The 15138-nt window shown below is 41.0% G+C and overlaps 2 protein-coding genes across 3 annotated transcripts in view; one reads left to right on the top strand and one right to left on the bottom strand.

The window, feature by feature from the left end:
* The window catches only part of LOC131688575 (uncharacterized), a 114223-nt gene that overhangs the window by 43104 nt on the left and 55981 nt on the right, over positions 1 to 15138 (top strand). The window contains exon 1 of one of the 2 annotated variants that reach the window (XM_058972923.1): positions 779 to 880. The exons of the other annotated variant lie outside the window; for it this stretch is intronic. Within the exon in view, the coding sequence (XP_058828906.1) occupies positions 814 to 880 (67 nt within the window). The 5' untranslated portion in view covers positions 779 to 813. Of the gene's footprint in view, positions 1 to 778; positions 881 to 15138 lie in introns of those variants that run through there. 2 annotated transcript variants of the gene reach the window in all.
* On the bottom strand, positions 10898 to 12761 carry LOC131688582 (uncharacterized). The gene is made up of 2 exons (XM_058972931.1): positions 11347 to 12761; positions 10898 to 11295 (listed from the first exon to the last, which is right to left on the bottom strand). Exon 1 carries the CDS (start codon positions 12387 to 12389, stop codon positions 11511 to 11513), a length of 879 nt encoding a protein of 292 aa, XP_058828914.1. The 5' UTR covers positions 12390 to 12761; the 3' UTR covers positions 10898 to 11295; positions 11347 to 11510.

Raw genomic sequence — 15138 nt, 5'->3', positions numbered from 1 at the left:
GGGTTGACATACCCGCCGTTCTATTTGTTATTTTTGTGTTTTCCTGTAACACTGTCTTAGTACCTGTCGTTGATCATTTCATCAAGGCCATTTTCTATTCGATCTATTTAAACGTTAAGGACATTTTGCGAAAATGTTTTTGCCGTTGCTTTCCTTACTGGACCAATCGACGTCAAAGCTTTACATAATGTCATTAAAACATTACAAATCATCACGCTAAGGGACCGATACCACTGACGTGTATTCTTGAAGCCCTTGATCCATAGTTAAAGGATAGAAAGTATTGTAGTGCAATGGAAATGCAGCGCGGCACTGGCTAGCAAACTAATTAGGATTTGTATTACTATAATACTATTACGACGCATGAGGGAAACCAATTATATGCGAATTTACGTCAATAGATCGTCGGTTTCAAGGGCAGTGCGTAACTGCTGCAAATGAATAACGGGCCTAGTAATAGGATTGGTATAACAATAATACATTTTGTTTAAAAAATATGGAAGCAGTTCAAATTGATTCCATTGCGGGCAGATCAAGATATATCAAATCTGTTGTGGAATATTGCTCGGATTGATAAAGGAATATTCATGAGTGTGTTGTTTGAAGTCAATAACATATTTGCGATAATGCCTCTCAACGAGATTTTCAATTTACAGTTTATTTTAAATGTATAATGTACAGTCTACAATTGAGCGTTTTATGTTGTAATAAACAAACGACTATCACAAAAACTATGTCATCTTTAGAAACTAATGTCTTATTTTCGTTTCTTTTACAGGTACTTCCCAACCAATCCAACTATAGCTAACTAGTATGCCTTTGGCCTGCAGGTTTTACAGATGTCAACACTATTTTAGTAGAGTAGAGTGGGGTCAAGTAGGTTAGTTTTCTTTGCCGAGCTCGCACGATTCATAAATTTTTCGTAGCACTCTGAAACCGTAGGTTCGATTTTTGCGAAAATCGATTAACATGTTATTGTGAAAAATAATAATATTGAACATTTAGCAAAATAGTTCTGTAGATACCTGAGCAATTATGTGAAGAAATTTGAAAATTGTGCAAAATTTCAGAACGATTGGACCAAGAGATTTTGAGTTATGGTGTACAACACATTTTTTCATGGTGCCTTCTGAAGATTACCTATCACTCATCCCATTTTCATTATTTTGCCATGCAAATTCGGGAATTATTGTATGCAAATTCAATAGACTAACACTCTCTGCATCCCCAAAAACTTTTTTTGGGGATGATATTTTTTTCGCCTTGCTCACATTTTCAAATTATATTTTAGAGGAGCCCAGGGCTTTTCGGACCTACCCAGGCACATCACCTTTTTAGGTGAATAAATGTGAAAATATTTTTCGGTCGAAGGTCCTAATTGTCAGTTTGAAACAGCTACGTTTTGGAGCCACAAAAATACATTTGCGCCACTCCATGGCAAAGCTAGCCGACGGTTTGCAAAACTCTACGTTTTTCCATCCTTCTACAATGTAGGGGTAATTCAGACCTCCCTATAGGGCAATTCAGACCATCATTTTTTATTTCTTTTGAAATGAAATTATGTTTACCTATGAAATCTTTATTGGAGAAACTCCTTAAGAAGCAAATAAAATAAATTAACTTAGCTTACGTAGACTGCCCGTAGTTGTACTTCGTGATTGACCGAATAAGTGAAAATGCACAATGAACCGACAAAATGATGCTTGGGACTAGCAAATCATTCTCACCGTGCAAGTTTCACAAATTCAACACTTTTATAAAATAGTAAATAACGACGCCGGCCACGACCAAGGCTGTTCTACTGGGGAAGGAAAGGAATGTTAGTTAGATACTTGCTTTCGCCATGGTCCGGTATTCCACAAATTTTATTTTTCGAAGAAAACAGCAGATTCAGTAGTATCAAGGAGATGAAGACAGTTGGGATTGTAAAAAGGGTCAATATTCGCAGCCTATGTCAATGAACTGACCACCGATATGACACGCGAGTTGAAACAAATTTGTTCAGAAATTGAAAAGGTCAGCAGCGTGATAACTGACATGGCTAACAACTGTTCGGCTCAGAATATGAGTTATGTAAACCCAATATTCACGGATGATATTATCGATGAGTTAAAGCAAATTTCTAGTGCAGTAAACTCACTGGAACAAAAGACTGCTGCTTCACCCGCAACAGATTCCTCCCCTAGTTTAGAGGCTGAGATGTCCGTCGAGGCAGCCAGTAACTCAGGCTGGCGTTTCCTTGGCAACTCTAAGGTATGGAAGGCTGATTGGTCCGAATACGACGCACGTAAATTGCGTCGTCTCAATCAACAAAAAGCGGCGGAGAAAGCAAGAATAAAGAAGAAACGGAATAAACAGAGGCCCGCTAATGCACTTGACACCACCCGTAACAGTAATAATAATACTAAGCGTCGCAAGAATCACGGTTACAAACACCACACAATTTTCGACAAAAATAACGGATGTAATTACAACCACAGCAGATTTGCGTACCACGATAACAAACGCCGCGACATCGACAATCTTCCGTTGGATAGAGAGCTACTGGCTGAGGCAAAGAAACGTTTTTCGAGGCCACCTTCAACTTCGTTCAGACCTACCATTGCATTCCAGAGAGGCGATGTTTTAAACCCGTGCCCTACCGACCAACCTAGCACCTCACATCGAACAGCTGCTGCCACACCTATGTACCCCTCCGGAATTGGCGCCTGTCAGTGTTTTTGCCGCTATCGACGCGCTCATTAGAGCAAGATAATAATGAATTGACAAATCATATTGCGATTCAAGATTTAGAAGAGGTAGACCTAGGTCTAATTAATTCCCATAAAACTAACACTTCTCCAAGAGAATCTCAGTCAAGAACAGAAATCTTGGTCTATTGCCAAAACTTTAACCGCATGAAAAGTGCAGCTAAGATGAATGTGATTCAAAACAAAATATTAGGTTGTCATTATTCCGTAATTTTAGCAACTGAGACTAGTTGGGACGAAACAGTGAGAAGTGAAGAAGTTTTCGGGAGCAATTACAATGTATTTAGGGATGACCGTGATTGTCATGTATCTGGTAAGAAGTCAGGAGGGGGCGCTTTGATTGCGATTTCAGCAAAACTAAATGCAGAAGTTATCAAAACTATAAAATCAAAAGAATTCGAGCATGTGTGGGTGAAAGTACATGTTAAAGACGAAACTCACGTTTTCGCTTCGGTGTATTTTCCTCCAAATTTTGCTCGAAAAACGACTTACGAAAAGTTTTATCATGCTGCTGAATGCATTATTAATAGTCTTTCCCCGCACGTAAAAGTTCACATATATGGCGATTTCAATCAACGCGGTATTGATTTCATACCAGATGCTGATAATGAGAGCATCCTACTTCCTGTTGTAGGGGAAAATGAAACTTTACAGTTCATTTGCGATAAATCTGCCAGTTTAGGACTTAATCAAATAAATCACATAAGAAATCAGCGACATTGCTATTTAGATTTATTAATGACGAATATAGACGAAGACTTCTGTGTAACGGAATCACTTACTCCCTTATGGAAGAATGAAGCTTATCATACAGCCATTGAGTTTTCTATATTCTTGCATGTTAACGACAGACCTGGTGATAGTGAATTTGAGGAGGTATTTGATTACGAGTCCGCTAACTATGAAAGCTTGAGGCAAAAAATTAATGCAATAAACTGGCAAATGATTTTAAGAAATGAAGAAAATGTTGAAGCTGCCGTAGACATCTTCTACAAAATATTATTTGAAGTCATTCACGAAGATATACCATTGAAAAGAAGAAGGCGTCACTATAACTCAAAACATCCCATCTGGCTTAATAGAGAAATCAAAAATTTAAAAAATCGTAAGCAGAAAGCACACAAAATCTACAAAAAATACAACAGCGAAGATAACTTAACAAACTATTTAAATCTATGCGATCAATTGAACCTTGCCATTGATATCGCGTTTGAAGAGTACAATGCAAGAACAGAACGCAATATAAAAACTTGCCCAAAAAATTTCTTTAATTACGTAAAAACTAAAATAAAATCGGATTATTTCCCAACAGAAATGCATCTTGATGGAAAGGTAGGCGATAACTCAGAGGAAATCTGCAATCTTTTTGCAACATTCTTCCAGGAAGTTTACACTACATTTTCAGAGAAGGATCGAGAGCGTGAATACTTTTCATTCCTCCCAGAACTTTCAAGAGATATTAACATTAAACAGATAAAAGTACATACAATCATGGATGCCTTAAAAAACTTGGATAGCTCTAAAAGCCCTGGACCTGATGGCGTTCCACCGGTGTTTTTAAAAACTTTGTCAATAGAACTAACCGCTCCTTTATTTTGGCTTTTTAACATGTCTCTAGAATCAGGTTGTTTTCCTAAAACATGGAAAAGCTCTTTCATAGTTCCAATTTTTAAAAATGGTAAAAAATCCGATGTGCGTAACTATCGTGGAATAGCTATCATCTCGTGCATTCCCAAGATTTTCGAGGCGATTGTTAATGAAAATTTATTCCACCAAATCAAGAACAGAATTACCCATGTGCAACATGGTTTTTTCAAAGGGCGTTCTACAAGTACAAATCTACTCGAATTCATTAACTACACATTAACAGCAATGGATAACGGAAACCACGTTGAAGCTCTTTATACAGATTTTAGCAAAGCATTTGATCGCATCGACATACCCATGCTACTTTTTAAATTAGAAAAAATGGGGTTTGAGCCAGGACTTCTTACATGGGTACAATCATATCTTACAAATCGTGAACAAGCTGTTAGATTTAAAGGGATAAAATCAATCCCAATTCAAGTTACATCAGGAGTCCCTCAAGGGTCTCATTTGGGCCCGCTATTCTTTATTTTATTTGTTAACGACATTTCCTTCATTCTAAAAAATGTAAAAGTTCTTATATATGCTGATGATATGAAACTATTTCTAGAAATAAGAAATGGTGAAGACTTTCAGACATTTCAAAACGAAGTAAATATATTTTATACATGGTGTAATAAAAGCCTGCTGAAACTGAATGTAAAAAAATGTAATTCCATAACATTGAGTAGAAAGAATAATATACAGAACAATAGAATCTTATTGGGAAATCAACAAGTACAAAAGTGTGACAAAATAAGAGACCTAGGAGTTATTATAGATTCCAAAATAACATTCATAGATCATTATAACACAATAATTAACAAAGCAAACAGCACACTAGGTTTTATTAAACGCTTCAGCTATAATTTCCAAGATCCCTACACAATAAAAACATTATATGTAGCCTATGTGCGTTCAACACTAGAATATTGTAGTATAGTTTGGTCGCCTTTTTCAGCAACGCATGCAAACCGGATAGAATCAGTACAAAAGCAGTTTTTGATGTTCGCTCTTCGTAAACTAGGTTGGACTGGACTACATTTGCCATCTTATGAAGCACGGTGCATGCTAATTGACATTCAAACCTTGAAAGATCGTCGTGAATTTTCTATGGTATCATTTGTAAACGACATTGTATCACATCGTATTGATTCAATCGAACTTTTATCGAAACTAAATTTTTATGCTCCTTCTCGACAACTACGTAACCGCAGCATCTTTTGTACAATTCGCCATCGCACCAATTATGCCAAGTTTGGCCCTTTAAACCAAATGATGAATATTTACAACAAACATTGCGAAAGCATTGACTTCACTATGTCGAAAACAAAACTTAAGCAGCAGTTTAAAGTAAACCAAAATTTTAACTAGTGTTAAGTTAGTTTAATAATTATTGTAAGAAACCGGTCTACATCTGATTGACGACTTGAAATAAATAAATATTCTGCGCCATATAGTCAACGTATAAGGACATAAAAAGGCCTGAGAGTTGAGCTCGACAATCCTCTCGAAATTTTCAATCGCCACTGGGTTCAAGATATCGCTTCGGATGAGCAATCGATATGAGAGATTCCAAAATCAATTTTTCAGCGGGAGAACGCCCGACAGTAGTCCGAGACTTATAAGTCAACTGCATGCCGCCTTTGGCGATACACAAACGACGATACTGTATGTATTCACCACCGTCTGCAAGTTGTCTTACCGTGCAGGAATTGTCGTTGACATAAAAATTGTATAGGCTTAGACATGAGCCCTAGGGGAAGACCCATCTATCTATGCGAAATGTATTTGTTTTCCAGCAACAAATTTAACAAAACACTTTTTAAGGGGAGCGTGTAAAGTGCTCAAAACGAAAGTTATTTTGTTTTTCGATTTTGAAGGCAAGGCAACAATAGATCTTTTATGTAATGTTAGGATTGCTTTATACATTCATTGTGCACGAAAAAAAATATTTTCAGTCACGCAGAGCGACACATACGAGCGTTCCAAGAGTAGACGTCCAGCCATTTTCAAGTCGAGGAGCACCGCGGCGAACAAATTTGTCTGATATGAGAAATTCAATAAGTTTTGTAAAGCTTAGACTTGTAGTTAGTCGATGAAAAACAAAAAATAGAAAAAAGTTCAAGCTTCGGAAAATGGCTTCATGAAAACCGAAAAATCTTATATTTTACTGTAAAATTCGCTCATTGCTATTGAAAACAATAGGGAGAATTTTTTTTCAGTTTTCTGTGGTTCATCGACAGACTACACATATTGGGCATCCTCATTAAAAAGTCAAGTCAATTCGTTGATTAGTTTTTGAGTTATCGTTTTCGCCAATTTGAAAAAAAAATTGAAAAAGCTGTTTCGAGAAAAACGCTATTAAAGGGTGTCCCACATCAAATTACTTCACGGAAAAAACGCTGTAAAAAATGACCCATTCGGTATATTCTCTTGAAAATTTGGGTCGAAGTAGTTTAGAGTGTATTGTTTACACTATATTTTTCAACGCTGTCAGTTTTTAGAAAATTGTTGCCGATAGATTGAAATCTGCGTGTGTTATAGCAAATACGCGAGTGGAATGCATGGCTGTTTAAAATAAAAAAAAAGTTCAGCGCGGACACCAATATTTCGGGAGACCTTTCTAGAGATTCAATACTAACAAGCGGATAAAAAGTCGATTATTTTTGCCCTTTACACCAGACGCCCCCCTTAAGGTCGGTGAAAGATCATGCTAGTGAAGCTTCTCTGAAAGAGCCTTTATAGAAACTGAATCAAAAGCTGCCTTAATATCTAGAAACACTGATGCCATCTGCTCATTGCTAGCAGTGGCTATTTGAATTTCAGTTGAGAACAACGCAAGGCAATCGGTCGCCTCTTTGCCTTTGCGGATGCCAAATTGTATATTTGTTAGTAAGCCATTTGCTTCGAGTCAACTATCGAAACGGAATATGATAATTTTCTCGAACAATATACAAACACAGGTGGGCATATCAACCGGTCGATACGAGTTGTGATCGGAGGTTGTTTTCTGGATGGCGGTGACTCACTTGTATCCAATCGTGTGGGAGAAGGTTACCTCCAAGAAACTTATTAAAGAAATTCAACAAACATATTTCGGCAGAGTCTGGCATATTTTTCGGCAAGTTGAATTTGATTATCTATGGCTCTGGGACTTTATTGTTACATGATACGAGAGCGAGTGAGAACTTCAAGATGTAAAAATGTGTTTCGTTTACGGTATTTGAAGACGACGCGATCCGGTAGGTTTTCTGTGCCGGGGCGTAATCCGGACAAACCTTAGCTAAATCGAATATCCAACGGTTTGAGCATTCCACGCTATCGTTAGTACTGTTTCGGTTTCGCATACGTCGGGCCGTGCCCAAAGTATGCTCATCGATGTTTCTTTCGTTAATCCGCCAACGAACCGTTGCGAATGACGCACGTTTCTTGAATTTCATCAAACTCTTCATTAGCGTTTCTATCGTCGCGTAGTGTCGATAGCTAGCGGATAATCCGTCGTTCGGGAAGGTTCTATACGTGGCCGCCTACTTCGCGTATAAGTCTAAGCACTCCCACCACGGATTGAAAGAACGTTTATTTGTTTATTTGTTGTACCGTCACCAACAGACCCCTTGGCCCCAATGGTGGTTACTTAAACTAATTACATTTCAGAATACGAATTATTTTAGTTTTTATCGAATTCCTTGTCAGGTTGAAGTCAAACGCCGTCGCCACACTGTTAAACACACGCTGGAGTCCGGTAACAGCGCCCTGGCGCCCATAGTTAGTTCTCCTGAATGGGACTCGCAGAAGAGAGTTATTGCGCAGAGCTCGAACGCGAGCTTGAAGATCGAGGCGTCCGAGGATTGTAGGGCAATCCACCCTGGCAGACAGTAAGTCCGAGACGAACAGGGCTCGAGAGCAGTCCCTCCGGATGCTTAGAGTATCGAGCTGTATTAACTGACAACGGTTTTCGTAGCTCGGCAGCTGAAATCTGTTTTGCCAAGGAAGATGTCGGAGTGCAAAGCGTATGAACCGGCGTTGGACGGCCTCGATTCTGTCGACACCGTTCTGGTAGTAAGGGTTCCAAACAGCAGAACAATATTCCAGTGTTGAGCGAACCAGCGCACAATAGAGAGATTTTAAACAGTATACGTCCTTAAAGTTTTTCGCTATTCGGAAGATGAACCCAAGCTGTCTTGAAGCCTTATCCACAATGGATGATGTATGTGGTTTGAACGTTAGTGCCGAATCCATGATGACTCCGAGATCCTTGACGTTAGAGTGTCTTGGAATACTCGAGTCGAAGAGATGGTAGTTAAACTGAATCGGATGGCGTTTCCGCGTGAACGTAACGATTGAGCATTTGCTCGGGTTTAAAACCATTCTGTTTAGATCACACCACGTACTAAAGCTGTCCAATTCCCTCTGAAGAAGCTCGGCATCGGTTTTATCCCGTATTTGTTGAAAAATTTTCATGTCGTCGGCAAAAGAAAGGCGGGGTCCTTGTAATTTGATGTTGACGTCATTAAAGTAGAGGAGGAATATCACTGGACCGAGATGGCTTCCTTGTGGGATGCCGGATGTAGCGAAGAATGGTGTAGATAGACAGTCCTTAATGCTGATTTGAAGTTGCCTTCCATCGAGGTAGGAACGAAACCAGCGCAGAAGTTGTCCATGAATACCGAGTTTGTCCAGCTTCGCTATTGCGATATCATGATTGATTTTGTCGAAGGCCGCAGATAGATCCATGTAAATAGCATCGGTTTGCAATCCGTCAGCGAATCCATCCATTGCATATGTTGTGAACGAGAGCAGGTTAGTCGTTGTCGATCGTTTAGGCATAAATCCGTGTTGATCGTCTGCAATGTAGTGTTTGCAGTGAAAGAAAAGAGGGTCTAAGACAACCAGCTCGAATAGTTTTGATACTGCACTTAAACACGAGATTCCTCGATAATTGTCAATGTTCGATTTGTTTCCTTTTTTGTGAACTGGAAACATGTGCGCTGCTTTCCAGCAGGAAGGGAATGTTCCAGTATTGAGTGATAGCACAAAGACTCGCCGAAGTGGTTCAAGAAGCCCGCTGATGCACTTTTTGACAAAAATCGAAGGAACGCCATCTGGACCCGGGGAACTAGATGCTTTCAGCTTGGAATTTGCTGCAAGAATGGCAGCATTATCGACACAAATTCGGTTGATGGTTCGTCCTAGAGAAGGAGTTAGATTTGAAGCGGCAGCGACTTGTTGTGGGGAAAGGTTCTCGTCGGAAAAAACGCTTGAAAATTTGTCGGAAAACAATTGGCAAATTTCCTTAGTGTCGGTGCCTAAAACTCCATTTAATGACATACAAGATGGTAACCCGGATTCTTTTCGCTGCTCGTTCACATATTTCCAAAACGATTTGGGCTTGGATTTCAGTTGACGTTCGACGTTTCGCTGATATCTAAAAAAGGCACGTCTGCTTTGCTGTTTGTATTCGTGGTTGAGTTGAAAGTAGTGGTTTCGTAATGCAAGTGTCTTATGCTTCGAGAACTTTTTAAATGCGGCTCGTTTGGCAGTTTTTAATCGTCTAAGCACTGTTGATTGCCAGGGAGGGTGTTGATTTGTGCTGACTGTTCGTTTTGGCACATGACGGTCGATTAGGTAGTTAAGAATATTAGAAAACGTCATCGCTGCTTCGTTCGCGTCATCATTGCTAAGATTTTCGTCCCAGTTTATATCCAACAGCGTGCTAACGATGCTGTCGTAGTCAGCGTTTTTAAAATCGTAGACGATAGAGCTTGAGACGTCTTCAAAACTCACTCCTAGGTTACCAGCGAGTACAAGATGTAGTGGGGGATGATGGCGCACATGCTGAACTAAAGGTGTCGGAGCGGCGCAGCAGTACGGAGCGTAGTCCCGGGCACTTACAAAGCAGAGGTCCAATGTACGTCCGTTCTCGTTGATGATATTATTAATTTGCCGAAGAGTTGCGCTACTGTAGTTGTCCAAGATACAACTGGCATTGTTGATAAGCACAGATTTTTCGATATCCAATCGTAGAAATCCATTACTTGCTGGGCACCAGGTCAAGCCAGGTAAGTTAAAGTCGCCCAGTATAACAATATCATCAGATGGGGCAGCGATCGAGGTGATGAAAGAAATGGAGGAAAGATGTACATCGATCAGGCTGTAATCACGAATTCGGTCAGGTGGAAAATACACGACACACAGGAAGAGATTGCGATCGGCAAGTTTCACTGATATCCACACTTGCTCGGAGCTCTCCCACCGCTCATCGTTGATCACTCGGGCTTTTATACCATGGCGAACGGCGATGAGTACACCACCACCTGATGTCTTGCGGCTGTTGAGGGCATTGCGATCACAGCGGAAGACATCAAATGTTGAACCAAACACCTGCTGAGACAGAGTACGGTTGTTGAGCCACGTCTCGGTTAAGGCGATGACGTCATAACAGCAGCCCGTGGTCGCGAGCAAATAGCTGTCCGTTGATGAATTTAAGCCACCAACATTCTGGTAGTAAATCTGGATGTTATTGGATGACGGATCAGGTTCTGCAGAGGGCGAATCAACTGCATCGCGCTCCAGAATGCAGCGATCATCATCGGCGACAGAAATAGTTGACATCTCGTCACAAGATGTTAGAGCAAAAGGCAAATTACTGGAAGCGAAGAATACATCAGCGCTTGAAGTGTTCGGATCAGATGTATACTTGCCATTTGTGGCGGGTTGGAAGACCCTTTCACCCATCCCACACACAGGACCGGGACGACTGATGATCGCTGGCTGCAATTGCTCGACTGTGGCGGGGGGCTCGAGGGCTTCCATAGTGCCAACTGCGGTGCGTCCCAGTATGCGTTGAACCCCGATGGAGCGATGCGGAGAGCAGGAACGGGACGGTAGTAGCTTACGGCGAGTGTTGGACGATGAACTAGAAGCGTGAATCGGTTTAACCGTTGTATCGTTACAATTTGTATAATACTTGCCGAGAAAGGCGGCTTGGAAGACCCCTTCTCCACCCACACATACAGGACCGGGACGACTGCTGAACGCTGGCTGCAAGGGCTCGACTGTAGCGGGGGGATCGAGGGCTTCCATTGTACCAACTGCATTGCGTCCCAGTATGCGATCAGCGTCGACACTCCTTCACAATGGCGGTGTAGCTTGGTATAGTGGCATTGCCAATCGTTGCGGAGTCCTCTGTAGGGTTGATGGGCCGGGTTGACTTAGCGGAATACATGCGGCTTCCGAAGGCGTAGGAAAATCAGTCGGTGGGCACCAAATGTTCTGGGTACGGCTATCCTCAAATTCCCTGAACAATATGCCTTGCGGCCATGTGTCAGGGTTAAGAGCTGCTTCACGGTACTTTGGGTGAACTCCAACTTTGAAAGATATGAAGTTCAGAGTACTGACGTCTATGCCTTTTTTAACAAGCGGAATGACCTTTATTTCCTCGTTGCAGTTTAGCCCTTCTTTGGACATTTTTTCGACTGTCTCCTTGCTAACGCTGGGATGAAAGCGGGAAAGATACATCCAGAGCAACGGAGTGGGAGGAGGAACCGTGAGAATGTTGCTATTATCGACTAGCTTTCGACCGCCGACAAGAATACTGCTCGGATCAGGACCATCCTCGCGACGACGTTTCTGAGGTGGTCGAGATGTACCGGAATTTGGCCGGACTGGAGTGGCTGTTGAAACCTTTCTGGCGAGGTGCGAAATTTGCTGGTTATTTTTTGATAACTCTGCCTTTAGTTCAGCACAGACGTCATCCGTTTTCCCAGCGATAGCAGCGATAACACATCCAAGCGAGGAAACGGTGTCGCGAAAGCGAGCAAACTTCATCAACTTGACACATTCATTGCACATCCAAAATAAATTTGGATTTTCGGCAAGTTTTTTCAAGAACGGCTTGTTGAGTTGTTTACCGCACTGCATATGCACCACATTTTTGCAAAATCCCATGCACTCGATAAAGTCATCGTCCGATTTGACGGTTTTCGCGCAGTGATCGCATGCACTTGTCATAATGCCGATTTTCTACCCGCCCTAGATCCGACTTTTCGTTTTCGTCTCACTGTGCGCCAAGTTATGGTGGGAAATACTTTCCTCTACTCGCGTGCAGATGGCGAAATGAGCGCGTGAATTTTTTGTGGGTAATTACACACAGGTCCGGTGATGTAAACAATCTCGATTTTCACTGGACTTTTTCACGACACAAAACAAAATTTGTAGAAAACACTTTAAAACTTCACAATACCAAGGGCGCAAACAAAATTTAAGATCGACTGATACGATAAACGACGATTAAACGGCACAAATCACGTCAAATATTAAAAAAATAACTGGAGCGATCAACACAAACAACTAATCGGTGAAAATACACTGAACCAAAAAAAACGTTTCTGGATGTTCCCATCTGGTAATTATGTGTTCTAAGCTTAATTTACGCTGTCGAGAATCAAGCCACCCAAAAAGCTGTACTCTTGCTCCGGAGAAAGTTTTTGAGTGGATTCTTTTTTGTCGGATATCCCGGCAGCATAATTATTCCCATAAATATTTCGTACGACATATTGATTGATTCCGATGGCCTTGAGCCGTGGTAATTGAGAGTATGATTGCAAGATGGTCACTATCAAATTGAAGTTATCGTAAAGATCGTAAATTAAGGAAGACCGATTATTATCATAGCAACGCTATGCCGCACCATGAGAGTTATAGTTAGCTTGAGCTTGTGCGACCTTCCCTGGCTGCTACTCCATTATCGATCTGGACTAGCTAAAGTTGCACAGGAAATCAGTAAATAATTATGCTTGAGAGTAGCGAAACATCTTTTAATTTGCAACTCCTGGTAATCCTAAAGTGTTTATTTATCAATACCAACGCCGGCCAGACCCGAACGAAGATCGCCTAAGGAAAGGGAAGGAATGTTAGTCCGATACTTGCTTTTGCTAGAGGCCGTATATACTACTGCGCCCTCCACAAGTATCACGGGAGGAGGATATTTGTTAGCAAGACTAGAAGTTCGATTCTACTTCTTCATTACCGACGTTAGAGAGGTGACTCCACTATCTAGACTAGATATCGATCCATCAATAGACCAACGTAAAGTTCTCGCGGGCAATATTGATTACCTGCCTTGAGTTGGCCAAGACGACCCTGGCCTTCTATGAGCGAACTTTTGATATTTCGATCACAGCTGAGAACGGTTCTGTTAGGACTTTAGAAATCTGTATTTGATTCAGCGTTTTAGTTTTCAGCCGAAAGAAGGCCATCAATGGACCAGTTGAGAGCATTGGATATTGTTTGGGTGGGGGGTTAGCCTAAGTATTCGATTCGACATCCATTTGGCCCTTCGGTGAAGGAGCCATCGCACGGGGTCAGCACAATCAGGAATAAAGCAATAGATGTTTTAAGAACGGTAAAAACCACTTATCTTAAAACGGGTTCCCGACGACGCGCCGGTCCAGTCTATATTGCTGACTATTGTTTAATACTTACTGCGCGAACAAAAGACTGAGGAATGCGACCTTGAGAACGAGCACAAAGCAATACCGAGACAAAGCGTCTAATCACACACTGCACATAGATTAAAATATACCCAAGCTGTATGAGAGTTACGGTACGAATGTACTAAAACACGTTATTAAGAAGGATACCTTTTGGTAACCCAGGTTTTTTATATTAAATAATTTTTACATTTAGTAGTTATGTAAACAATCAGACAGCTAGTTTGCCATCTTCCTCAGTTGTTCGTTAAACTCCCATTACTGCTCCCATAATGGTCTGGACGACATTGGGATCCATTTTTTCTGCGCACGCTTAAAAACATATGTAGCTGGCTGCTCAGAGTAAAAAAAATTAAAAAACTAAACAAGATAATTTCTTTTTCGTACTCGAAGACTAACTAAACCACTAAACTCTTACCATATCCGCAACGCAACGAGCGAAACAGACTTGTTCCATCTAAGGCTAAGGCGATCTCTTCACACGCTTAACTTTTACACCAGGTTTACCGATGCGTTAAACCTGCCTTAAACGGTAAGCGATGGTGAAGAAGAAGGTTCTAAGTCTGAACGAATATAGTCAAGTGTTTTCCGACGACGAAAAAGAAAACACCAGAAAGTTCGATATATCAAAAGTCACCGCTATGATAGTGGAATTCTCCAAAAAATATTAGTCATCAAGACAACAAGCGCCTAGCCGACGCAATCACAACGCACATCAAAAATCTACTGCCTCACCTCAATCTGAGACCGTGTCTCGAGTTCTGTTCGCCGAATTTTGCGCGGCAAGAACAGTAGTGTGCTGCTGGTTCGTAACGTAGCCGGTCGATCGCGAGTGAGAGATCGTGTGAGCATTTGAATAATTGAATCAATTAGCGAAATCAAGTTTCGCTGTCTGTTTCTGGTTCTGAATGCAGAGGTAGCTACACAAAACCCCATACGGTTCTAGGAAGTCGTTGTACAGTTTGTCAGGCAGTAAAGGCGGGGAAACTAGTCGGAGGTGACACTGGTTTTTATGTTGTTTGTTTTCATTACACCACTACTTCTATGAAGCGATATCCTGGGGTTGAATTTGAAGTTGAAACTTACACGCTAATTAGATTTTTGATATTGAGCACGATTGCCAAAATTGAACGTCAATTTCACTTAAATCTTGATAAATCGTGCACGACAGGAATCCCCGATATATTCTTTGTTTTAGTATAACCATGCGAGAACAAACCCGAATTTAGCGTGTAGTCTTATGAACTGTACCTACCGCGCGAGTCAAT

Source organism: Topomyia yanbarensis, chromosome 3, assembly GCF_030247195.1.
Source record: "Topomyia yanbarensis strain Yona2022 chromosome 3, ASM3024719v1, whole genome shotgun sequence".
NCBI classification, from domain to species: domain Eukaryota; kingdom Metazoa; phylum Arthropoda; class Insecta; order Diptera; family Culicidae; genus Topomyia; species Topomyia yanbarensis.
This window is presented reverse-complemented; position numbering and strand designations above follow the sequence as displayed.

Coding starts and splice junctions, on each gene's coding strand:
- LOC131688582 (XM_058972931.1), bottom strand. CDS start 12,389: ATGACAAGTGCATGCGATCACTGCGCGAAAACCGTCAAATCGGACGAT.